The sequence below is a fragment of the Plectropomus leopardus genome, chromosome 18 (assembly GCF_026936395.1).
Source record: "Plectropomus leopardus strain MGB_pleo_1.0 chromosome 18, ASM2693639v1, whole genome shotgun sequence".
Taxonomy (NCBI): Eukaryota; Metazoa; Chordata; class Actinopteri; order Perciformes; family Serranidae; genus Plectropomus; species Plectropomus leopardus.
Genome location: NC_142193.1, coordinates 32,487,203 through 32,512,500, shown reverse-complemented (window position 1 = coordinate 32,512,500; position 25,298 = coordinate 32,487,203). Strand labels below are relative to the sequence as shown.

Below are 25,298 nucleotides of genomic sequence, written 5' to 3'. Positions count from 1 at the left end.
CATCTCTGCTGTCTGAAGTCTGCAGATTCTCAGAGTTTAGTCTTGATGAGTTAATTTTTAACATCAGTTTGAAATTTGTCTTTCCATGCACAGACAGCTGATATCCTGCCCCCTGCTGGTCGGCTCAGTCACAGCGTCTCTGGTTTCTCTCTCTGCATGGAGCTCACTGGGATACTGACTGACTCAAGTGATGCAGAATGCACATTATAATGCAGTCGGCTGCTAAAAAGGCCCAGCCCTGAGGAGACGTTATTAATACAATTGGATAGACTTTCAACCAATCACAGCGGAGAAAATAGCGCCATAGTGCTGAGCGACCCACGCAAGTTAGCACTGTGCTTAGTCTGTTTTCCAGCAGGAAAAAAATAGCGGCTAGGTCACAAACTTTCTCAAACTACAGCTTAACAGAAAAACTACATAAACAACTAAATAACACATTTCTGAAAGGAGTCGATGCAGTAACAGAATCTTGATTCATATTTAATCGCCGCCGCCAACTTTGACAGTCTGACTGTTGTGAGCCTGGTGCACTGAGCGGAGCCGGCCGGACGCAAATTCAAACAGTCGAGGCACTGAAATGTGTGACGTACAACTTTTCAAATCTGGAAAAGTTACTCTCTCCTGTCAATGTCCTATCGATATTAGATAAACGAAATAACAATCTGAGCCTGTCAGTGAGAAAAACAAACATTTTCGGTGGACGTAAGTTGTGCCAAATGTCACAAGTCGTTGCCGTCTCGCTCTGTAGTGGATATACGAAAAATGTTCCTGCTAGTCACTTAGACACAGAAACATGAGAAATTAGGGCTCAGGTTGAAAGATACCGAAGTTCCCTTCTTTTAGGACGCTGTAATCACACATAGATATTAAGATCCATAACTTTCCAAAATCCCCGATTTCTTCTCAGCTGGAAATAAAAAGCAGATTACAACTCGTCCTTCCTGACACCTCAGTGGACAACCGTCCTCTTTCCATCTCTAGCTCTCTCGTCACACACGCTCCTAGCCACCCACCCCGTGTTGCCAGGACAATCTACATCATCACCTTCACCATCCTCATCGGCGTCTCCATGGTTACGACACAATGTGATGCCATGACATTGGATTTAAAAAAAAAAGTGCGAGCGGCAGCAGAGATCTGTGAAGCTGGATGGTTTGTTTCACATTTAAAGGGGCGCTCCAGTGATTCAGCACATCCATAAAGAGCATCAACCTCTAAAAGCACTGGATCCTACACTTCCCATAATGCAACTCAGTAGGGCACGACATAGGGCTAAATAGTGTGAAACTTCATTCATAACGTGGAAATTTGGATTCTAATTCAACATTTGAACTTAGTATTTCCACACTGGACAGATCTGACGGGAGCCAACTAGATCTGAGCCAACTAGATCTGAGCTAACTAGATCTGAGCTAACTAGATCTGAGCTAACTAGATCTGCGCTAACTAGATCTGGCGGGAGCTAACTAGAGCTGAGCTAACTAGGTCTAGAGGGAGCTAACTAGCGGCGTCGTGACCACAGCTGTATAAAGAGAGCTGGATACAGCATTCAAGTCGGGGCCCCATTTACTCAGTGGCACATGAAGCCAGAAAAACGCACATTATGGGGCCAACAGAGCAGGCGCACTGTGAGACTCATGAGTCATTTTGCAGGGTTTTGACGCTCAAAAAATGATTTACACTATTTTGTAAGTTTTTGGAAAAAGTGCTTTTGGCTCTTAGCATCACATGATGATTTAATTCAAAATTGGCAACTATGTAAAATTGTCTTCAAAGCTTGACACACTTAATGACTCACTCTTAACCCACAAACCTTCATTAGCATCATTAGTTATCACTGTTATCACTGTTATCACTGTAACTAGACGTCCTCACGCTGAATTTAATTCACCTGCAGTCACAACCTAAATTTGACTAAATATCAACAGCTAACATCGCCAACACTAACTTATAAAACTACATGAATCACCTTAACAAAATTGAGATAAGATTCAACTTTTTAAAAATAATAAAATAAAATATGATGATAGACATTAAAAGCGTCATTCAAAAACGTTAACAGTGCAGCCCTGCTTTTTCATGAAACCCTTCCTGTCTGATAAAGTTTGTAAAGCCAGCTCTGTTATGAAATAAAAGCCACTCTGACATTATCGAGGTTATTTTTTTCAGACTCCTGCAAAGCCATAAAGGCTATTTTACAGATGTTTTCACAAGCTGAGCTGCTCTCAGAAACCGATCTTTGTGTGTAAAATCGTTGGAGTGCCCCTTTAATTTCCTCAAACATGATGCAATACATAAAAAAATGATTTTCCATTTGCACCCAAATTCATTAAGAAAAACCAGGTTTCACAGCAGCCGGCCACAATGCTTCTATAAGTGAGTAAGAATTCAGAGAATAGTTGTGGTATTTAAATTATGATCACATAGAGATTATATATATGGATATTTGCAAAAAAAAAAAGAAGAAGAAGTGTATTTATGATGTGTGTGTCATCCTGAACTATTTTTCAAAGTAAACAGATCTAATCTGAGTGTTGAGTCCGTTTGCTTCTCCGTGCTTCAGCGGTCCGAGCTGATCAATCATTGTAGGATACCATGTCGGGATATTAACCAGGAAGTGTTTTAATTTTGTTTTCCTCTGCCTACATGTGTCCAGGTGTGGCGATGTGTATTATACAAGCAATTCTTGTTGTTCTGTTTGATTATTTTTCTATCATTTTAAATGCAATGTTTTTCTTTTTTCTTTCAAACATGTGCCTTGCTTTGTGATTTTGGTCTGACTACAATACAGTAGATGAGTACGTTCAACACGCGAGGACCTCGCTCTTGTTCCGGTTTGCTTTGTTAGTTGATATGACATCAAAACAAAGCACGCAGCCCCCATCGCCACCGCAACCAACAACACGAGATATTTGAACACGAAATCACCAGATTTAGACAAAACCCAGAAAACCACAGTGACATCTTTCAAAACCAATAACACATTTTTTCCTCTCCATCTGATCAAACAGTTACAAACTAATATATTCTAATAAGAAAGCTACATTTTGGCCACTTCTCACACTGTGTTTGAATGCGTGCAGGAATGAGCAAACATTTCGTGCACGCACAGTTCGAGTCTTTAGTCGTGTGCACGTTACTGAGCCGTGTATGGGAACGTTTTGGCAAAAATGCACGCGTTTGTGAAGTCGTGAGCATATGACTGCATAACTGGATTATTCTGAAAGAGTTTTGAGAGAGACTGTAAATACATCTATGGGTATAGTTTGTTGAATTTTTGGATTTGTTGTTCACTGTGGAGGCATGCGAGAAAAAATAAAGTCTTCACGAATTTGAGGCGACGCAGTGGAAGTATCGATATGCAAATGGTCGTTGTGCAGTTTAAGTATTCGTTTAAATGTAAATTTGTGCCCACAAGTGGAATTTTGGATTTCTTCTGGTTTAAGTGTTTTCTTTAGTCTTTGAACACGGGACTACTGCTGTTTCAGGCGTTCAGTCCCATGAAAGTTGCTCAGTGGCACACAAAGCTAAAAAAGAAAAAAAAAAGTCCAATTGCCGCATAAAAAATTACCTGACAAATAAGAAATGGGGCTGGGCCTAAATGTAGTGTAAAAAGTAAATGGCTGCGTCTTAGAAAACCACAAGGAGCACAACTGGGTATTTTACAGTTTACATCTACAATTATCAAAAAAGGTGAATATTGAAAAATATGCACACAAATGCTTACAAAATCTATCAATCTCATATGTTAAACATTTCATAAACACAGTGTTGGCAACTTTGTGTTTTACAAGTGTGAAAGTGGCGTCAAAGTGTAATTTTTTTATTAGATCTAAAAGTTTTAAAGTCGTACTGTTGGACACGTAACCAAAACACGTCCGTACTGAATTTCAGGAGTTTTAGTTAATCACAATTAATGTGGCATTTTTTTTCCTTTAAAAGCTATTAATTAATAACTATTAATAAAAGTGTGATTTTTCATATGATCTAAAAATTTCAAAGCCGTACTGATAGATACTTAACCAAAGTATGTTCGGACCAAATTTCAAGATTTTAAGCGAATCAGAATAAATTTGATATTTTTTTCCCACTAAAATCCGAAATAAAGTGTTTTGGCACAAATGGGCTAATAAGTAAAATATGAGTTATGACAGTTGAGTCAGTTGTTGATAGATGTGTAAAAAATTTAGGTGCATAATTGAATTTTCTCACATCTGGCTGACTTTTCCAAACTGAGGCTTACGTGAAATTTCCAAGCAAAAAGTACGATTTTTGAATCTATTTTGTGGCACCTAAATCTACAACCACTTCCCCTGATCAAAGGCTGCACAGAGGTCAAAGGTCAACTCTTTCCCTTACTTCAACCACACAGACGCGCCTCCATCTCTTCCTAAACTCGACCCTGTCGTGTCAAAGCGGCACTTTGCGTTTTCTCCTCCCTCCGCGGGTCTCATTTTGGTCATCTCTCACGTGGTCGGCATTAATCTGAAGTGTTTGGGCGTGTGGGGATCGGGGTCAGGCCACAGCGGTGAAGAAAAAACAAAAACAAAAAAACACAGATGGTCAAATATGTTGTGGAGCAAAAGTAGTGTTGAGTTTCTCTCTGAAAAGAAAAGCTGTTTTTATTTGGTTTTCCGCCTGTGCTTCTCTGAACAGACACCGGCCCAGTGTCGCCTCTGCTCTGCAGTGACTGTGTGTGAATGCTTGAGAGAGAGGCCGAGTGTGTGTGTGTGTGAGTGTGCGTGAGTGTGTGTTATGTGTTGCTCTCTGCTTTTGAGTGTGAAACCTGAGTGTGTGTGTGTGTGTGTGTGTGTGTGTGTGTGTGAGTGGACAGTGGTGTGCTTGCAGTGACTGCATCTTATGGCCATCTGCTCTGAATAAATAAATGTTCTATACAAACTGCTCCGTCCTCAGCGTCTCTTTTTGTGACGTGAACTTTGTTTTTGAGGTCGTCCTTTAGGGGGCAGCACACGACTGCTGTGCACAATTTAAATCTGCATTTTTAAACAACACCTTTTTGAGCCTTGTTACTCTCACTCGAGTGTTTTCACTTCATTTGTCTGGTTAGAGTTTCGGACGTGTTCTTGCTGCTCCATCTGAAACCTGATTTAGATGATTTTTTTAAATGAACAAAATGCAATGAGTAACTTAAAAAAAACACCCCAATATTAGCAAACACTAGTAAAAAGTTCCAATAAAATTACCTGAAAAATAGCTTTTCTCGAGGTCATAATAATTAATAACGAATAATTCTCTCTCTTAGCTAATTTTAAAGGAAGTTGCTTATTGCCTTTGTCCAAAGAAACCCAACCAATTTGTTTAGGCTGCAAAGGGTTAAAAGAAAAGTATCATTTTGTTTGCAAAGAGATCAATGACAACATTGATACCACAGTAATTATGAAGAACTGGATTTCTGTCAAAAACATTGGAAGAAGGCAGCGAGAAAAGACAAGCAAATAAGAAAAGACCCAAAAATTAGCAAGACATTATTAAAAAGTACAAAAACAAAAAGTTAGTAAAAAAATAAATAAAAATAAATAAATACAAAAAAAACAGGGAAATATACTGTGGGAAGTGGAAAAAGAAGAAATTATTTGAATTTTGTAACATCATTTTAAATTTGTAATTCTGATAATTTCTCCTTGGCTTTTTCGTTTTCCCTAAGCATTTTCCCACAGCTCATTTCCCAAACCTGCCAATATCTCACAATATGTGGAACATTTCTTGCCAAGTTGCTTATTTTTTTAACAAATCACACACATTTGCTTGATCTGAAAGGGTTAAAAACTTGTGAAAGGCATCTGAAAGCAACACAAGAAAGCTCCGGGTTTCAAAGGGTTAAATAACTGTAGTAGAGTAAAAAGTACAATACTTCCATCTGAAGTTGATTAAGATGCTTGACAAAATACTGCTCTAGTAAAGTAAAAGTACCTCACATTTGGACTTCTGTGTAGTACTTAAATGGACGTATTTAGTTAGTGGTCAGCAGAAGGACGCAGAGTAACTTAAATAAAGTCGTTATTGTCTTCATCTCGCAAAGTTTATAATGCGATTACTCTAAAAGATAATGATCGCATTTTCATTTTGTGACATTCTTAAACAGAAATATAAACAACGAGTGACGTTTTTTCTTTTCTTGGTGTGAGTACTCTGAAATACTGAAATGTTCTCTTGTCTGAGTGAAGAGAAAATATCATCAATGAATCTCAGAGATCGATGCTTCCAGATCAAAGAAACGATCGAGTACGGGATGTTTAGTCTCCGGACACACGATGGCACTACGGATTTTTCCTAAAATATAATGACATATATATGACATATAGAGAAGAACTGTAGTGCCATGTGTCCAAAGTCTAAATGCATAATGATATAAAAAACTCAAGAAATTTAACAGATTTTGAATTTCCTCCAGATTTGTGCTCAGGGGAGCTAAAAAAAAAGCCAAAATTCAAAATTTCAGTTATGGGAACAAATGGGTTAATAAACAAAAAGTGAACTGAAAGGTTTCAACGGCGTCTCATGAACTTCATCACTACTTTATAAACCTAACGCAACGTAACCACGGTCGAAAATCTGGTTTCCATACAAATGCAGCACGATTTTTTTTTCAAGAAAACGACAAAAGAAAAAGTAATTTAGGCACTTATCTTTTCACTATTTGGTGAATATTGGGAGTTGTTTGCCAAACCAATGCACAAAAAAGTGAAATTATATATATATATATATATTTGTTTTGAAGTTGTTTTTTGTTTTGAAGTTTTGTTTTGTTGTTTTTTTCAGTTTTTTAACTAAAATATATTACTCCATCTTCTCCATCTTTCTGAGATATTTCAAGATTTTTTTAAAAATTTTTGTTGATTCCACTCGGCTTATTTTCATGCACAAATTGAAAAATGTGCATAAAAACAGGCGGACAAAAACGCAGCTTATGTTGGTGTTTGCGGTCTCTGGTGATACCTGTGACTGAAACACGTTTAACTGTTTAAATAAATCAGACTCTCGACGTGTACAACAGTTTTATTGATCAATGATCAACTCAGGCTTACATGATTACAAGTATACAAGGAAATCTCTGAAAGTGTGACCAGTGAAGACACTTCCTCTCTCCCTCAGCGAGGCTTCAGAGCACATCTGCACCGAAACGAAGGCAACTCTAATTCAACATCTGGAAAAAACTCTTTTAAGCCCACGTGATTCAATTTGGCGTGGATGTGCATGATCTCACCAACTTAAAACTTCCCTCCCGGCCAGATTTTCAGATTTTTAAACCCAATATGGGTCCCGAAACATAATTTAGGGAAAGCAGGACTTTGCTGTAGCTCCATGGCACTTTGCCTCTGGGAGTTTGAGGGTTAATTACACACATTCAGCTGCTCGTCTTCACCGTCAGTCTTAAAAACGGACAATCAGTGTTAATTATGTCCACTTTAACCAAGTTAGAGATCAGAGAGGAGAGGAGTCGCTCTTTCCTTTCTCTCCATACACACATATGGCACTCCTGGTAACACACACACACACACACACACACACACACACACACACACACACACACACACACACACACACACACACACACACACACAGAGACAGACTGTCCTCTCTCCTCGTCCCTCTGTCCTCAGAGTGAGCGTGTGAGACAGCTCTATCATGGCACTAATATAAAACTCAGTAAATCTATAGATCTCTATATAACCTGGAGGTCGTATTAAAAGGTGTTTTTTGTTTTTTTAACAAAGTCTGGTTTCACAGACCGCAAAGTGACAACCACGCTGATCAAAGAGGGAGCAAACGTGTCCTGAAACGAGACAAACTGTCTTCTTCGGGACAGCTGGATGAAAAACGGAAACGTAGACGTGATTACGAACTCTTTAGCTCGTATCGAAGTCGAAGGATCGTAGTCATTTTGAATGTTTTTGAACTTTCAGAGTTGAGCTGCAGGACAAAATGAGTATTTGTACCCTCGTATGTTTTTTAATGTCTGGGTCTTTTTACGAGCTCTGAATAGTTTATCGGCGCGTCTCATTTCAAACGCGTCTTATTTTACGTGAAATCACATTTGTATCTTTATTATCTTTATTTTCATCGACTCTGTGAATAACTGAAACGGTACGTCCAGGTGCTGACTGAAATATGACGGTGTTTCTTTTTTATTCGTGCTAGTTGACGGAAAATTCGGCGACTCTTTCTTTTAAACACACATCGATAATGACGAAGGCGGTCAGTGAATTAAGACGAAATCATTTTGAAGCCTCAACATTCAGGAATCGTATAATCACGTCTGTTTGAATCTTGCAGGCTTAAACTGAAATGTGTGTTTAGCTTGTGAGCTAACAGCAAACATTCAGGAGGCTAACAGACGGGGACGGTGGTTAGCAGCTAGCACGCTCACTTCCTGTCCACGTTTTTTCCTTTTTGAAGCTGACGATCTTGCAAATATTGACCTGAACTCTGCAAAATGTGATTCTCTCACTTCTGACACATTAGCTCACCTCTTCTCAATCTGATGGAAGATTTGGGGTTAACTGTTTTAATGGGATGTCCTGTTTACGTCCGCCGACGCGTGCAAACGGAGCCGCTGGTACATTATTATGAATAAGGTCACCGGACAGGGCTGCAACGCTCGCACTGACCACGAGTGCATTTACTCGCAGTGACTCGCTACTAGAAGCTCTTTAGATTATTTTTAGACTATTTTAACTTTAAAACATGTTAAAATGATTAAATGTGTAAGTCTGAATGCGGCCGCAGACAGGCAGCTGCACCAGAGCCAAGACAGCACATTCTTCACTTCATTTATTTTATAACCGTTTCATCATAATACTTAGAATAAATGTTATTATTATTATTATTATTATTATTATTATTATTATTATTATTATGAAAAAAAGAGGTGCAACCACATTATGTGCTGGTGTCACCGACTGAGCTACCGATTTGAAAAATGAGTCTGCAGCTCTGGACCTGCTTTACAGTTGCATAAAATAAACTACTCTGAATTTCAATTTCTTGCGTCTGTTCTGGTGCATTCTGGGATACCTATTTGTGATTAGTGTGGCGTCACTCCGTGTTTGTGAAACCAGCCCGGAGACGTTTTTGAACAGTATGCGTCAGTCCATCGGTCCAGTTCTGAACCGGCAGGTGAGTCTGTTCTGAGGACAGGCCTGCAGCGTCCGGTCAGGCGCAACCGTGCAGCTCGTCCCATTTTGCCCCATAATGCACTGCTGATGAGGTCTCTGAGGACGTGACCCCGAGCAGACCCTCGACTCTGACGATCGTTTCAAAGTGTCAAAGAGTTTGAAGTTTTCAAAGCAACACTTAGTAAAATGGATCCGATGAAGCTCCGTTGTGAAACGGCCCTTAAATCGCTATCAAAGAAACGGGTGCGGAGGAGGAAAATCGTGTGGAAATGTTACCGTTCATACTGTCTGTCCAACACAGGAGACATCTGAAGCTGAGCGGACTCCTGCAGAGAGTTTAGCACGTCCACACCTGAGAGACGGAGACAGATCACAGTTAGAATAAATCAGAAAATTAACTCAGAAAGTAAAACACTGAATATGTGACATTACGCAGATCATCAGGAAAGATACTAAACTCTGACTAAATAATATCTTAATGCAAAGAAGCGAAATGCTACATGAGGCTCCGGCTGTTTCCACGTGTTCAGTTTTTGACGTGATGAACGACATGTTGCCGCACGTTAATCAGAGTACGTTCAGCTGCGCGTGAACGGGAGCGTTGGGGGAATATTCATTTTTATGAGCCATGAAAACAGTCATCTCATCTCAACAGTTTCCTTCGGCTCTGTGTGAAACCTGCGGGGGTATCAGGACAGACAGACACAGATGCGGAGACGAGGTCTGCGGTACCTTGACGGTGCTGTCCACAGCTCCAGAGAAGAGGCGTCCTCTGGAGACCGCGAGAGCCGTTACACTGCCCTGGTGTCTCAGCAGAGTCTGGGTACAGATCATGTTGTCCATGCTCCACACCTACACAAGACACACACACACATACACACAAAAACACACACACACACACACACACACGTTTCAGTCTGTGGTGATGGATGGTGTATTCATTACTCAAATCAAAAGTTTCATCCAGTTATTTATTTTCTATCAGATCCCCTCCACTTACACACACGAAACGACAACAACATTTGCACATTTTTGGATTTTTTTGCACCTAACCTTCCCGACATGAGTGTGTCTCAGAATCAGAAGCAGCTGCTGTCATCCGCACCTCAAACGCTGATATTTTGGCTTGATCTGAGATAGTTGGAGGCTGACTCCACGAGCGAGTCAGTCCCCACAGCTTCGTGTTAAAATGTCCAAATTTACAGCAGAAGTAAACATGTTTACAGCCTGGTTGTAAAAAAGGTTTGGAAAGCTAGATTCACCTTTCATGAACACTCGACGGGAAGGTGGATTTTTTAGATAATTCACCCGTTTAAATGTTGTTAAGGACCCTTTATAGGTGACACTGCACAGACAACGTCGGTAAAAGGACACAATCACGGCCTTCTGTCCACAGAGAGGCGTCATAATGACAGCAGCGTCACCTCAGCAAACCAGAGCTCAACACTGACACCAATGATTCAGCTGGTGCAGTAAATCCTGATTTGTTTGAGCATCTGCATCATGGTTTTGTTGTTTGGTTAAATGTTTTATTTTTTCATATTTATTGTAAAGACTAGTAAAGACTCCCACGCTGAGATAAGTTAAACACGTGCACATACATTACATTTATCTGCCTGCCAGGGGTTCCCTTTGTACAATTACAAGGGGAAACACAGTATGTCATAACTCAACTTCTACCCTGACTTCTGAAGGTTTTGTTGGTACATCATTTTTCCCACGATGTACTAAGTATAATTAAATACACACACACACACACACACACACACACACACACACACACACACACACACACACACACACACACACCATGACAAAGTGTCATTGCAGCGCTCACACATGACGACAGTCACACACAGACACGCGAGCGTCCTCACCCTGAGGGAGCGGTCGTAGGAGGCGCTGAACACTTTGGTCTGGTCAGGGGTGGATATGACAGCGAGAGCGTACACTGTCCCCACGTGACCCGTCAGGGTCCGCACCTGCTCTTTAGACTCTATGTCCCACACCTGGAGAAGACAACAGCACCTTCATCATCACCGTCACCATCACAACACCAAAATACACACTATTTCAAAAGAAACCAGAGCAGGTTTAGAGCTGAATATTTCAATATAACTTATGGACTCTTTGTTATCATTAAAAGTTGATAATACAACTTTAAATGGCTGTATTTTGTATATATATTTTACAGTTGTTTTTCTTCTTTTTTTTTGTTTTTCTACATTTTTCAAAATTTAGGGCAATTTTAAAGGAAAAAATTATCAATTCTTTTTTTCTCACAAAAAGTTTTGGCTTATTTTTTGTCTTAAAAAACAATTTTGCTATTTTTTTAATTTATGGCAGCTTTTTTTTTCCTAAAGTTCTTTGGTCAATTTCTCTTTTCTTTTTTTTTGGTAAAATATTAACAAGTTTTCACAGCCAGAAACGGTTGAGACAGAAAAAAACGTTGGATTCTTAAATTTCTAAAAATCCTTGAGCAGAAAATGTGTGATTAAACAGGCGTGTGAAACAGGTTTTCAAGACTTTTCCAAAACTTTCAGAGTATGTTTTGTTTTCAAATTTTTTTTTCAAGGACCAGAAATTGCTATGTGCAAATTCCATAACTTTTCCAGGTTTTTGTGACCTTGAAAACCCTGTATGTGTATGTGCATAAATGTGTGTGTGTGTACTTGTGTGCGCCCCCCTTACATGGATGAGGTTTTCGTAGGTGCCACAGACGATGTGGTGGTTGGTGACGGCGATGGAGTAGACGCTGCCGCCGCTGGTCTGCAGGACGTGAACACACTCCAGAGAACGGATGTCCCAAATCTGACAGACAGAAGGACAGAGGGAGTCAGAGAGGAGGGGTGAGTTAGAGAGAGAAAGAGAAAACACACACACACACACACACACACACACACACACACACACACACACACACACACACACACACACACACACACACACACACACACACACACACACACACACACACACACACACACGACATCAGCCTTGGAAAAAGTGAGTTGTTCAACAGCTGCAAGTTGTTAAATCCTATCTCCATGGCAACAGAGTGATCGCTCGTTTAATCAGCTGGTCCAGCTGGCCAATCACAATGCAGCACTAAAAAACCCAACCATGTCACCATAGCAGTGGAGGCAGAGAGATGCCACTTTTTATATATCTTCTGTCAATCAGTGTAAATGTTTGATTAATCATATAATAATGATCAAAATCACAAGTTTCTGCGGCCCAAAGTCTTCTACGACTTATTTGGTCTGAACAAGAGTGAGAACATCAGAGAACGGATTATAACGGCTCCTTAAAGCAGCAACACGTGTTCACCACCACAAATGTGTAAGATCATACAATGTTTAAAAAGTTTCTGACACATCCAGCAGAAACTGAACAACATTTGCACTCAGATATTCACTCATTCAGGAGTTTCTGGCCACCTGACACACCTGAGTTTATTCTCTCTCACTTCCAGCTCCGTTTCAGTCTATCCGGCTCTTCAGCTGCTAAATGTTGCATTATGTTCATAGATAATTGGTAGCTTTGTCTGCGCTGGGCAGCTTGTGCACATTTGGTTGTTAAAGCTTTTTCTTTGAAAACGGCTTCCTGCTGCGGCCGAAAACGACACCATGACAACAGTGAGTGACAACAGTACAGCCGAGGGCCAGAAAACCTAAACAGTGAGTCCATAGCTGACTGGAACGGCAGAGTTTATCATTTTATGAGTTACTTTCACATTTCACACAATGATTTCATTCATAACGTCATAAACTACATCATGGCATAAATTACACACCCGATACATTCAAATCTAGTCCATGAGCTTTGAAGCATCTTCCTCTTTCTCTGCTCCACCTTCCTGCTGCTCTGTGTCTGAATCCAATAACCACTAAAATACCAACAGAGACTCCTCAGCAGTCTGATTAATTACAGGGGAAACTATTAAATAAAAGCCAACTATTTCTGATACGCAGCACACTGGTGGCTGCAGAGAACAAGCAGCTAATGAGTCTAACTGATCTGACATCAAAAAGACAAACTAAAAGACATGAATTTCTTATATTGAATAGAGAAGAAATTGGTGCAAAGGAGATTTATAACTAAACGCTGTTCTGACCTTCACAGCGTCAAAGTTATTCAGCTGCCAAAATGCTCAAAGGGATGTTTCTCACTGGATATTGGCAACATTTGTTACAGCAATTTCTGCAGCAAAACATTTCTATAAACGACTCCTCCAGCTAAGTAGTGGCTAGAGACGAAGTGCTCGGCTTATGAGCGTCATAAAAAGGAGCGTTTTCTTCATCTGTCCTTTCATCTCTCCTCCCTCATTCTTCCACAGACGTCCCTCGTCCCCAAAACCAGTCTGCTCTCTTTGCTTTCTTTTCTGTCCGACTCTTCATCTCTCTACGACGTCCCCGAGGTATTCATTAGTGACCAACTCTGGCAAAACAGCGGGACACAAACACACACAAACACACACACACACACACACACACACACACACACACACACACACACACACACAGAGATGCACATACACACACACACAGAGTGCTTTCTACACAGGCAGTGAATAAAGATGACACAGTCCTTTTCATATCGAGAGGAGAAAACCTAATTACTGATGACAAAATAACCGAACAGCTTCCAATGCAAACACACACACACACACACACACACACACACACACACACACTTCCATAATAACAGTAGCATGTTGGGCTGAAAACAATTCCTCGAGAAACAACCCGATTACCTCAAATCATCCATGCAAATGGTTTGAATCCAAACTTTTTTTTAACCCATATAACTATATGCAGAAATGCACACTGGACAGGCGACATGATTCAGTGGTGCCGAATTTTAAATAATCGAGAAAAAGAAAGACTAGAATTTACTGCCTGTGGGGCTGGGCAATATGGGCTGGAAATGACATTGCAGTATTATAGGCTATATCGCGATACGCAATATATATATCTCTCTATAGCTCTTCATTAATGCTCGAACTGGGAGACAGACTCAAACATTACTTTTTTTTCCAACCAAATAAGCATGTGGCTGCAAAGAGCATACAAATTCACATCTTCAAACCAAAAGCACAACACACCACAACACTACACACCACTACACAACAAAACAAAACAAAACAAAACAAAACATGACAAAATAACAAAAAAACATAATAGGGCTGCACCTAACAATTTTTTTTTTTTATCTTTTAATCTATTGATTATTTTTTCGATTAATCTATCGATTTTTTTTTATTGATCTAACTTTTACATTTTTATCACTCGATTACTATAACAACAAATTTATCGAAAATAACACTTTAAAACGGTGCAGGGCATTTTCCCCAACAAAAAATAGCCCAGTGTTACCTGGTAATCTGTGTTTTACAGTCTGATATTAAGCCCCTCCAGAAGCTGTTCTGTCTACAGAGACACAGTCAGAGGGCTTTTGTTTTGAAAGGGAAGCAAGGAAGTTGAGATAAAACAAACATCTTAGTATTTCCTCATCTCTGTGACAGAGAGACTTTAAACTGCAGTATAAAGTGGTACAGAGTCAACAAACGCAAGTGTCACGCGTAAAAAAACGGCGAGCCACCGTTTCTGTAGATGTGCTGCAGCTGACACGCAGCTCAGACGCGCCTGACAGGCGCTGCTCAGGGGAGCAGTGTGCACGCTCGGACTCTAACATGAGCGCCTCAGCCCTAAAACATAACAAAACAAGACAAAACAAGACAAAACAAGACAAAACTTTACAAAAAACATGACAAGAAAAAACAAAACACAACACACCACACCATAACTGTCACATAACTATGGGCCAGTATAAACTCTCTCTACCTTCCTCCGGCTTTTATTTATTTTCTCCGACTCTAAAATTAACAGCAGCTTTCTTCCAAATCCCACTCAAATCTGTCACTGGCAGATAAGTCTGCGGCGCCACCTGCCCAAAACAACACTTCCAAATCTCCATTCTGCTGCACCTCGTGACAAAACTAAAACTTGATAAACTGAATCTCAGGAGGAAAACTGGGATCACAACATCAACAGAAATGTATTCTTTAAAAAAAAAAAAAAAAAAGTCTTTTGGCTAAGCCCCGTCTCCCTTGGTTACAGCTACGGCTGTCAACTTTCCCGTTATAGTGCGACACACGTGCAGTTTACAGTGACAGCGGAGGCACACTCACATTTCACATCTGCTGCTGCATGAAAAAAACGTAGCTAGCCAGACATGTGCACACTTTAAAGCAAATAAAGACAGTGTAATAAAGTCCTTACACTAATAGTTTTGTGAAAACTCTTTATCATCCTTTTTATTTCTTAGAACCATAAACTGTATTATTTGATTTTTTAAAATAAAATAATACAATAATACTAAATTTTATTTAGATATTTATATCACTATCACAATGCCTATTTTATTTAATTTGTATCTTTATTTCTTTTAATTTATGTTTAATATATACTTGTATTATTAAATATTATATTATTTAATGATTCATATTTTTCATCTATTTATTTATTTTAATTAAGACTTTTTTTAACATCCTTTATTTTTTCTTTAGTTTTATTTGCATTTATATTTGCATTTGTTATTGTCAATTTATAATTCAATAATTAACATTAAAAATGTTATTATTTATTCATTTATTTTAATGAAGACATTTTTTGCCTACTTAACTTTATTTTTATTATCACTATCACAGTATTTCTATCTGTCCATGTACAGAGGTATTTACCTATAAATATTCATTTGTCCGGAAATGGGTATTAAAATTAGACACTTTACCACTGATTTGTGTATGCAGCGAAAATTACAATTAAAAAAACCTCTGAAAACAAAAAAAAATAATATAATATATAGATTATTTCCGTTACAACAGTCTCGTGCACACAGCTTTGGCGTGCATTGTTTGAGCTGTTCAGCTCTGAGTACCTACCTTGATGGTCTGGTATGAGCCACTGTACAGGTGGTTCTGGGACGCCACCAACGCTCTGACCCAGTGATTCAGACCGGTCAGCTCCTTCTTCAGCTTCAGCTCCGTACCCAGGATGTCCCACACCTACAAAAACAAAAACACACACACACACACACACACACACACACACACACACACACACACACACGAGTACGGTTTATAAAAATGATGCAAGTCAAAGTTAAAGTTTGTCGTAGTTTCATGTTAACCGTTACAGCGGCACATTTCACTTCCGTCTGACAGAAAAGGTATTAAATGAGGTGAAAACGTCACGTTGACAGCTTCTTGTTATTAATCAATCAAATGTTACTTATATAGCACCTTTCGAACAAATCGAATGCAATTCAGAGAGCTTTACAGTTTGACTGAAAAAAAAAACAAACAAAACAAGAACAACAGATGAAATTCGCAAAAATGGATGTTAGCATATTAATCTTAAAAAAACAGAATAAGTAAAAAACATAAAAACATAAGGTAGTAAGGCACGAAGCGAAGGAACAAGCAAGAGTTAAATGACTTATTATTACTAATCAGTGTGATCAATTGGATGATGATGAGCTGTGTCTCTTCAGTGTAGACCGGGGCGTCGGCACAGTCTCTGACCTCACACTAGAAAAAGTATTTGTTATTTTGTTTCTAAGTGACAATAAATCAGCTAAATGAGCAACTGCAGTGTTGTGATTTGGGCAGTTTTTTACTGTCCACACACACACACACACACACACACACACACACACACACACACACACACACACACAGAGTGAAGACTGAGCTGTGGTGAGTAAACTGAAGTGAATGATGTCACTGAGCTGAAATAGAGAAAAGCTGGGGGATGAGAGGAGGAGGCAGAGACAGAGTTGGGTAAGAAAGGAAAGTCCCTGTGTAAAAAGACTGACATCACACACACACACACACACACACACACACACACACACACACACACAAATACAACACAACAATCGTCCCATTCCCTTCTCTCACTCGCTTGTAACCATGGTAACAAAGACAAGGCTACAGCTATTGCTACTGCTCCTCTCCTCACAGAGCAGCGTTTATTTCTCTTGTGCGCATTTTTATTTCTCCCAAAATATGCAAAGTTGTCAATTTAGGAAAAAAAAAAACAGTGGACAGCAGTTGATGTATGTTTTGCAATATAAACTGATAAAAAAAATAAAGAAAAGAACACAGTAGCGGACACATCGTGCACATCACGGTACCTTGATGGCCTTGAGGGAGCCGCTGAACAACATGTTGTGGGAGGAGACCAGCGTACAAACGGGGTTGTCATGAGCGCGGATTGTGTTGACTTTCTGCAGGGTCTGGATGTCCCACACCTGCACAGGTGCACAGCGGAAAGAAAGACAAAACTTCTGTAGCATCTGAAAACCACTCAAACTGCGTGCTTTAAAGAAAGAGGAAGCAGAGAGGTGGATGTTACGTACGATGATGGTGCAGTCTGCAGAGCCACTGTACAGCCGGTTTCTGAGGAGACAAACAGTATCAATGAGTCATGCTTTGGGGGGAAGGTTGACGCGTATGTTGTGATCACAGCGTGTGTTTGTGTGCAGTTTACTACCCTTGGATACACAGAGCCAGCACGATGCCATCATGACCCTCGAGGGTTTTCTGACACTTGTAGGTGGTGCAGGTGTCCCACACCTGAGGGAGACAGGAGACAGATTGACATACTGCCACTAGGCGAAAAATACATCTCACGTGCGCATGTTTAGGGCCTCTTTTCACTTAAGATTTCTAATTAGGGATATCACAAGAGCTGATACTTCAGCACCAAGTTGATGCCAAAATTCTGAAAACATGATGGTTCTCGTTTTTCTTCAGTATCGTAAGTACCAGCGATGCAATTCCTCTGGACCTGATGGGGGAGCAGATACGCTTTCAAGTGTTCTAGTTTGCCGCTAAATACATTAGGACTGATGTTAGCTGAAAAAATAAACTCAGTGAAAGTAGAAAATGTTAATGTATAATATTGTGCATTTTGTGCGCAAAGCGATACGAGTGTGTGCAATAAAGCGGGCCCTAAAGGGTTAAGTACATGGCATATATTGTACCAAGGTATTGATCTGGGTATTGAGAATCGTGGAATTTCACTGTACACGACTAAGTTCTGCCTCATAGGTAACTGCATCGACATTAAAACAAATCTATAATTCCATGTTTCCAATAAAAACAAGGTTGTGGGTGGACGTTTCAGAATCTCTGTGGAGGTATTTGGGTGAGAGTCGTGTTCAGGGCAAAAATAGCCCTGTTTAGAAAAACAAAACACCATGCAGGGTTGTGCTGGTGTGGGCGTGTTGCTACAGGCGCTCTGGAGAAGTTTGAGTAATACATGCATGAGTTTGAAGGCTCCCTATAATGTCAACAGTGAGCAAAATGAAAAATAAATCAATAAAAATAGATCTTAGTTTTATTAGTTGCACTAAATAAATATTAGTTAAGCTAATCTTTTGATTGGCATTTTCCCGTACTTCTCTAAAGAAATTTAGTTTCAAAAGCCGACTTTCTTAGCCGACAAACTGCCTTATCAAATAAAGACATCCCTATTATCATCACTAACTTTATGAACTCACACTGAGGCCATGAAATTCATTCCTATTTTTGAACATTTTTACTGGGACTATGTATCTTCTGGTTGGGCAGTGCTACCTTGATTTAATTTAATCTCACTCAGCTTGAAAATAAGTCAAACAAGATTAAAGACAAACAAAAAAAATGAGCAACAAGGAAATGAAAATGTGTGCCTTTAATTTTCTGCGTGTGTGTGTGTGTGCGTGAGTGTTGATGTTACCTTGATAGTCTTATCTGAGGATCCGGAGAAGAGCAGGTCTCCGGTGGAGTAGACACACAGACACCAGACGGGCCCCTGGTGGCCCACAAACGTCCCCTTACACTTGAAGATCTGCTGGGGGTCGTATGCTACACACAGGCACAGAGACGGGTGAGACTGGATATGCATTTCTGACTGGAAGCTAAACAAGAGAGGAGTACAACTGAAGCTGAAACAGGAGGATTAAAAAGGGAACAGAGAGGAAGAAGAGGAGAGGAGGAAGGAAGAGACGTTGGAGGAAGGCCAGTCGGAGGAAGGAACGACCAGAGAAGATAGTCAGAGCTGCAGTTCAAGTCAACAAAACTTAAGTCATTAAAAACTTGTTTCAAGTGAAAATCAAATGTTTTCCTCCGCTGAGAGTCGATGACTAAAGCAGAGTGAGAAGGACAGACGGGCAGATACTTACAGCCCAGGATTCCCATGTTGAGCCGGGCGTTGATGTGGGACAACTCATCCTGCAGAAAGACACACAGCAGATCAGGAGATTTTCTCACACTTACACATTAGCCTCACACAAACACACACACACACACACACACACACACACACACACACACACACACACACACACACACACACACACTTACGTTAAGCATGGAAGCATCTCTACGAAACTCCATCAGGTCCTCGCTGAGTTTGCTCTGGTTCTCATCCAACACATCTGAAACACGCACAGACACGATAACTTTGAGTGAAAGAAAAAGAAAAAATAAGAACAAAGTGCTCAAGCTTGGTGGTCTGTTAAAAACTTCAGATATGAATGTAAAACATAAAACTTTCTCTAGTCAATATTCCTTCTCAATATTCATCCATCAGCAGCTGGAAGGTCTGAATTCATGTTTAAATTGTGGTGCAGTGCAGGAGGCATCTGATGAAAACAGGCCGTCAGTGATGCACAAATCCAGCTTTTCTCCCCCCAAACTCGAGTACTGATCCAGTACCTGTGCTATTTTTTTGTATGCATGTGGACCGTGTACTTGAGCTGGGCGATGTGGCTTTAAAATAATATCACAAGCAGCGTTTTGTTATCATGGCGCACAGACCTGTAATAATGATGATGTGAGACAAGCTCTGACTCTGAACACTCGAGTCAAAGCTAAAAACTTTCCTTTTATTACAAAGCCTAAAACTGGATTTTATATTATTTTAAATTATCTTCTTATCTTTGTACCTCTTGTCTGCACTTTTGCTATTTTTAATGGAGATTTTTATCTGAAATGTTTTAATCATTTAGTAATTTTACATTTAATTATTATATATTATTATTATAGTGTTCTTAGTCCCGACTCGTTTGCAGGTAAAACTGAACTGTAAATTTACAGCATCTCACCAAATTTGAGCTCCAGGTTCTTCTCGAGCTGATCTAACTTCTCGGACAGTTTGCCCAACATGGAGCGCAGGAAAGCAATATCTTGGTCCTTCTGGGCCAGAGTCAGCTGCATCTCATGGAACCTGAACAAGGTCAGAGGTCAGGAATTTCTTAAATTAAATTAAAATAATTTTAAAATGTCACTGAAATTGTGGAAAAATATGTGAAACACTTGAACAGACAGAATCGAATGAATCTTACAAATATAATATTTGTCTGAACATTTAGCTCTTTAGAAGAGAGTTTATCAGGTTTTGAATTTTAGCTCTTCTGATCTGCACCGTTTGAGCGTCAGCTCACCTGTCATCAGTCTGCTGCAGAAACTCCTTCAGACCCTCAAATTTACAAACCTCCAGGTGTGTTTCATACGTGTCCTGGTTACCGATGAACGTACAGCTGTTGGAGGGAAGAGGAGGAGTGTGTAAGTTCTTCACAGTTTTTTTATCTATACTGTCGACGTGTATATTGTTTGTCTTGTTGGTTCATGTTTCATTTTGTATTTTGCAGCTGCACTCAGCACTTTTGCCGAAGACAAATTTCAGGACTATAAAGTTTATTTTATCTCTCTGGAAATGCAGTGAAAAAGTTTTTAGGACTCACCCGTATTTGGAGTGTGGACACTTGATGTGCTCACACTCTTTGAGGTGAGCCTCCAGGTTCATGGTGAGCAGCGGGGGACAGGAGGGGTTGTTGGGGCAGCGGACCGGCCTGTAGTCACAGCTGGCCTCGTGTTCTCTGCGGAGACGACAGACAGAGTCAGTGACTGTCAATTACATGAAACATGATTCACAGAGCAGCAGTGAGACGTCCTCTCTCTCTGTGCTTCTTACTTGCGTGTGGACAGTTTGATGGTGAACGGGCAGCCCAGTGGGTCCACCTCGTACGCTCCAGGTTTTCCGGCGACCGTGGCGGTGGGGGCCGCCGCCCCGCCCGCGGCGCTGGCCGTGGCCCTGCAGCCATATTTACAGTGAATGAAGAGCTCTCCGATCTGCTCGGCCACCGCAATGTTGTTCACCACGACTGTGAGCTTAGCCGCATCCACCGGGCACTTATCTGTGAGGAGGATCAACATCAGCGAGAGCTCACCATTAACCAGCCAGGCCGCCAGCTTTGCATGGGAATGGAAGAAATATCTATTTATTGACAACCTGCCTAACTTTGTGTTGCAGGGCCTGCCTGAGTTTTAGTGCATATGAACAGACCGTTAACCCATGACTGCATCTTATAACATTCATTTATCCCTGCTTCTGCCTGATGTAGCAATATGTTGTTGCTTCATGTTGTGTGCAGGGATATTCATATTGTTTTGTACTGTTGCTCTGCTGTTTTTTGTTGCTTTGAATGGCTTGTGTTCTGACTTTGGGAGTTCCAGTTTGTTGTGTCATGCTGACATTGCTATGTGAATTTTATCATTTTACAGGTTTTAAAAAACCTTGCCAAAGGACTACAGCAGAAAAATAGCCTAAAGGCTAACACTGGCACATTTACAGAAATGTTGATTGTGTGATGTCCATATGCATTAAATAAAATATAATAAAATACAGCTATACTGCTGACACATGAAAAAAGAAACACATTTTAAGCTCACCTGAAGTCAAGGCACATCGTCTGCAGAAGGTGTGCTGAGGAAGAAGAAAAACATTTTTTTTATCATTACTACAGGTAAGAGGAAAAATATGTGTTTTTCCCTTTAAAGAAAGAGAGTAAAGAGAAAGAGAAAGATGGACAGTTGGAGGAAAGGCTGCAGAGGACAGACATAAACTCACCCCACAAGTGGTGATGACGGGGTCCTTGAAGACATTACAGCACAGCTGGCAGCACAGTTTTACAGATGGCTGCTCAGCAAACACCTGGGGCTCCTGCACACACAGATTAAAATGATCTGTGTTTTTACATGTTTTAAGTGTTTGTGAGCAAATATTTCCGTTTGCTGATGTGTTGGTGCTGGGTGTTGTACCGTGTCCTCCTCCTCTTCGTGCAGGGAGAACGTGGAGCGCAGAGACATGTTGGACTCAGAATGGAGAGATCGGACTGAGATGGCTGAATCTGACCTCCGAGGAGTGCCAATGGGAGGCTGGAGAGAAGAGGTCACAGACTGTTCATACATCAATGGAAAAGCCAGATGTTTGGGATTTTGTTCCTCCCTCACTGTTTACATGACGAATTAAATGAAACACGATGTTTGACACTGGGTCTGACAAACGGCAGCGTAATCAATCCAATATTAATCAGGATTTTGGATTCCCACAGTTAAGTTTTGTGACCACAGATGGGCAAAACAAAATCATCCACCATTAACTGTCATCATCTGTTGTTTGGACATCAGAGAGAACGAGTGCATGAGACTTGTGTCTGCACCGCAAAGCAAGACGAACTTGTTAAACCACCAAAAACAACAGAAGAAGAAACAGAGAAAATGTTACAAATGTTACTGTACAGTTACTGTTATATCCCTGACACTGCAGCATATATATAAAATATAATAAATAAATTTGAAAAAATATCCCTGGAAGATGCACTGAATTCATGTGCAAAAACACCTTTTTTTAAAGTCTTTTTTGATGCCGTTTATTTATTGTTATTTGCTGATTAGCAGTAGGGCTGGGTAATATGAGCTAAATATTATATTGCGATATTTGCAGGTGATATCTCGATACACAACATATTTTTTTAAAATCTCCTCAACGCACATCATTAATGCTAGAACTGGGAGACAGAAACAGACATTACATTTTTTTTTTACCAAATTCCCTCTTTGATGTGACAATAGTGTATTTATTACAAATGTCGATGTGGTTGAGCTCTTGGATCGTTAGCAGGCGTGAACACAAACACAAAATGTAAAGTTTGTACCATTCCATCGTCGTCATCCCGGGGAGAGTAGGTCAGCGTGCTGGAGGAGGAGGGAGTCCTTCTGTGCTGCTTATAGGTGCTGGACCCTTCTGCTGGAAACATACGAGGGGGAAAAATGTAAAAAAAATAATAGAGCCAGATTACTTCAGTCACTTATCGAGCAAAAGACAGAAAGCAGAAAAAGAGAGAGCAGTTATGAAGGAGAATATTTCTGTGTATCACCTTTAGCTCCAGCAGTCACGGCGGAGAAGGTCGGGCCAAATGAAGCCTCCATCCTGCTCTGTGGGCAAGAAAACTGTAAACTATAGAGTTTTTAAAAACTGCATAAAACCCAGATAAAATTAAAAAATATATATTTGAAGAAAACAAACAAAAACAAGAAATGAAGAAAAAACAAACGAAAAACCCAAATTAACTTTTTACAGAGAAATACAACAAAAAAATGAAAACAAAGAGCAGAAAAACTATGGAATATATAAACATGTGTAAGTATGTGTGCATGCATCCATCCACATACTGTGGATTTTCATCAACTAAAAAGCCGAAGAAGTAAGTGTGAGAGACTTGACAAATTTCTTTTCAATCTACTGGTACTCGAGCACAATCCCCATCATATCTCCTGCTACTTGACACAAATTTAATGAAACGTAATTTTTTAACATTTAATGCGAGCTCAAACTCTAGACATTTCCTCATTTGTGATGCTGATTAGAGAGTTTAAGTGTGATAAAAATATGTTCAGAGAATAAAATAACAGAAAGAATATGTACAAACTACTGCAAAATCATGAGTGCAATGAGAAAAGATAAAAGTCCTAAACAAAAACAGTAATTACAGCACAAATACATCACACAACATGAGTATAATCTGTGTATTTAATTAAAAAATCTGTCTCCATGTTGCACTTGTGTCTCACCCTGTTGCCGGAGTCTGCTGGCGGGGTGGCGGGCGGCTGTGGCGGCTGCTTCGGAGTTTCGGTTGTGGCGATGCGTCTCACCGCTGCTCATAACCCAAAGCACAAACAGCTGCACGGTTAGCAGTTAGCTGGACTGCTAAGCCTGGAGGAGGACAGAGGACACGGAGGGGAGCAGAGAGGTGCAGAGAAACAGGAGGCGTTACTGAGGAGGAGAAACAGGTTGTGATGCAAAAGAAAAACAAGTCTGGTGATTTGTGAGCGGTAGGAGGCCGACTGGAATCCGGATGGATGCATAATGTTCGCCATAAGTTGGCTTTATGTTTTAACAGAGATGGAGAAAAAACAGACACCCACACTTGGCCCGAGAAACATTGGCGACTGCCAGCGGCGACAGAGCAGCTTAAACAGGGCTGCTACAGCTTAAGGCGTGTTAGATTTAAGAATATGTACGATTTTGTCAATACTACGCAGAATGAAATTCAAGATCAATGCTACAATAACCAAAATTTGAGAATAAAAACCAAACAAACATGAACTGCTAACAGCATCATTTCACATCTATACAGAGCAAAGAGCGGTTACAGTTTATAGTTTTACAGCAATGTATCAGATCGACACGTTCAGACAAAATATTTATGAGTGCTGTTGGATCTGTTTCCTTAATCCTAATCTACGTGACAACAATGTGAGAGACATTCTGTAAATTATCCAAATTAAATAAATGGACGTTAACAATTGTTTTGAGATTTTACAATGCAATATCAAAAAAAAAAGATTCACAAAATCCTGCTTTGCATGTCTTCACAGACTTTTGAAAGATAAACTGTATTTTAAAGCAGTGGATCAGTGATGAACCGCCCTCAGTTAAAACGTGTAATATCAGAATAACAGCACATGTTAAGGGGGACGATGGTCTGTTTGAGAGAACTTTGTCACCTTTTCTAATATATCTGCCTTTTTTCTAGAAAATTAGAAATCAGATCCAGACATTTGAATATTAAGTTTGAGCAGCGCTGGTGTACAGTATGCAATTTCTTTATGTATTGTTCAGGTGCATTCAAAGAGAAGATCACTGTAGTCCAAAAAAGGCAAAAATGTTGCCAAAATCAAGTGTTTCCTTGCCTGGAGTGAGAAACAGGATTTATGTCTGAAAAAGATGAAGTTGAGTAAATGAAGTTTCAGCTTGGAAAAGG

At 40.0% G+C, this 25,298-nt stretch overlaps 2 protein-coding genes across 6 annotated transcripts in view; one reads left to right on the top strand and one right to left on the bottom strand.

The window, feature by feature from the left end:
• The window catches only part of caskin1 (CASK interacting protein 1), a 165,939-nt gene extending 161,037 nt beyond the window's left edge, over positions 1-4,902 (top strand). Inside the window, 1 exon segment of the mRNA XM_088069345.1 lies at positions 1-4,902. This exon segment is cut by the window's left edge and continues 2,803 nt beyond it. The gene's annotated coding sequence lies outside the window, so the exon portion shown is untranslated.
• A 2,100-nt stretch (positions 4,903-7,002) lies between these two features.
• Positions 7,003-25,298, bottom strand: part of traf7 (TNF receptor-associated factor 7) — a 47,510-nt gene continuing 29,214 nt past the window's right edge. For 2 of the 5 annotated variants that reach the window (XM_088090924.1, XM_042505177.2), the window contains exons 2-22: positions 24,106-24,247; positions 23,412-23,469; positions 23,190-23,281; positions 22,294-22,410; positions 22,103-22,195; positions 21,925-21,958; positions 21,167-21,389; positions 20,937-21,071; positions 20,637-20,732; positions 20,298-20,419; positions 19,555-19,628; positions 19,374-19,422; positions 18,929-19,056; positions 17,699-17,781; positions 17,565-17,604; positions 17,340-17,456; positions 16,084-16,206; positions 11,829-11,948; positions 11,015-11,146; positions 9,870-9,989; positions 7,003-9,489 (exon numbers count right to left, since the gene is read on the bottom strand). In XM_088090924.1, the coding sequence (XP_087947050.1) occupies positions 9,475-9,489; positions 9,870-9,989; positions 11,015-11,146; positions 11,829-11,948; positions 16,084-16,206; positions 17,340-17,456; positions 17,565-17,604; positions 17,699-17,781; positions 18,929-19,056; positions 19,374-19,422; positions 19,555-19,628; positions 20,298-20,419; positions 20,637-20,732; positions 20,937-21,071; positions 21,167-21,389; positions 21,925-21,958; positions 22,103-22,195; positions 22,294-22,410; positions 23,190-23,281; positions 23,412-23,463 (1,965 nt within the window). In that variant the 5' untranslated portion in view covers positions 23,464-23,469; positions 24,106-24,247 and the 3' untranslated portion in view covers positions 7,003-9,474. Of the gene's footprint in view, positions 9,490-9,869; positions 9,990-11,014; positions 11,147-11,828; positions 11,949-16,083; positions 16,207-17,339; positions 17,457-17,564; positions 17,605-17,698; positions 17,782-18,928; positions 19,057-19,373; positions 19,423-19,554; positions 19,629-20,297; positions 20,420-20,636; positions 20,733-20,936; positions 21,072-21,166; positions 21,390-21,924; positions 21,959-22,102; positions 22,196-22,293; positions 22,411-23,189; positions 23,282-23,411; positions 23,485-24,105; positions 24,248-25,298 lie in introns of all 5 variants that reach the window. The other 3 variants (XM_042505179.2, XM_088090925.1, XM_042505180.2) reach the window with 3 other exon arrangements.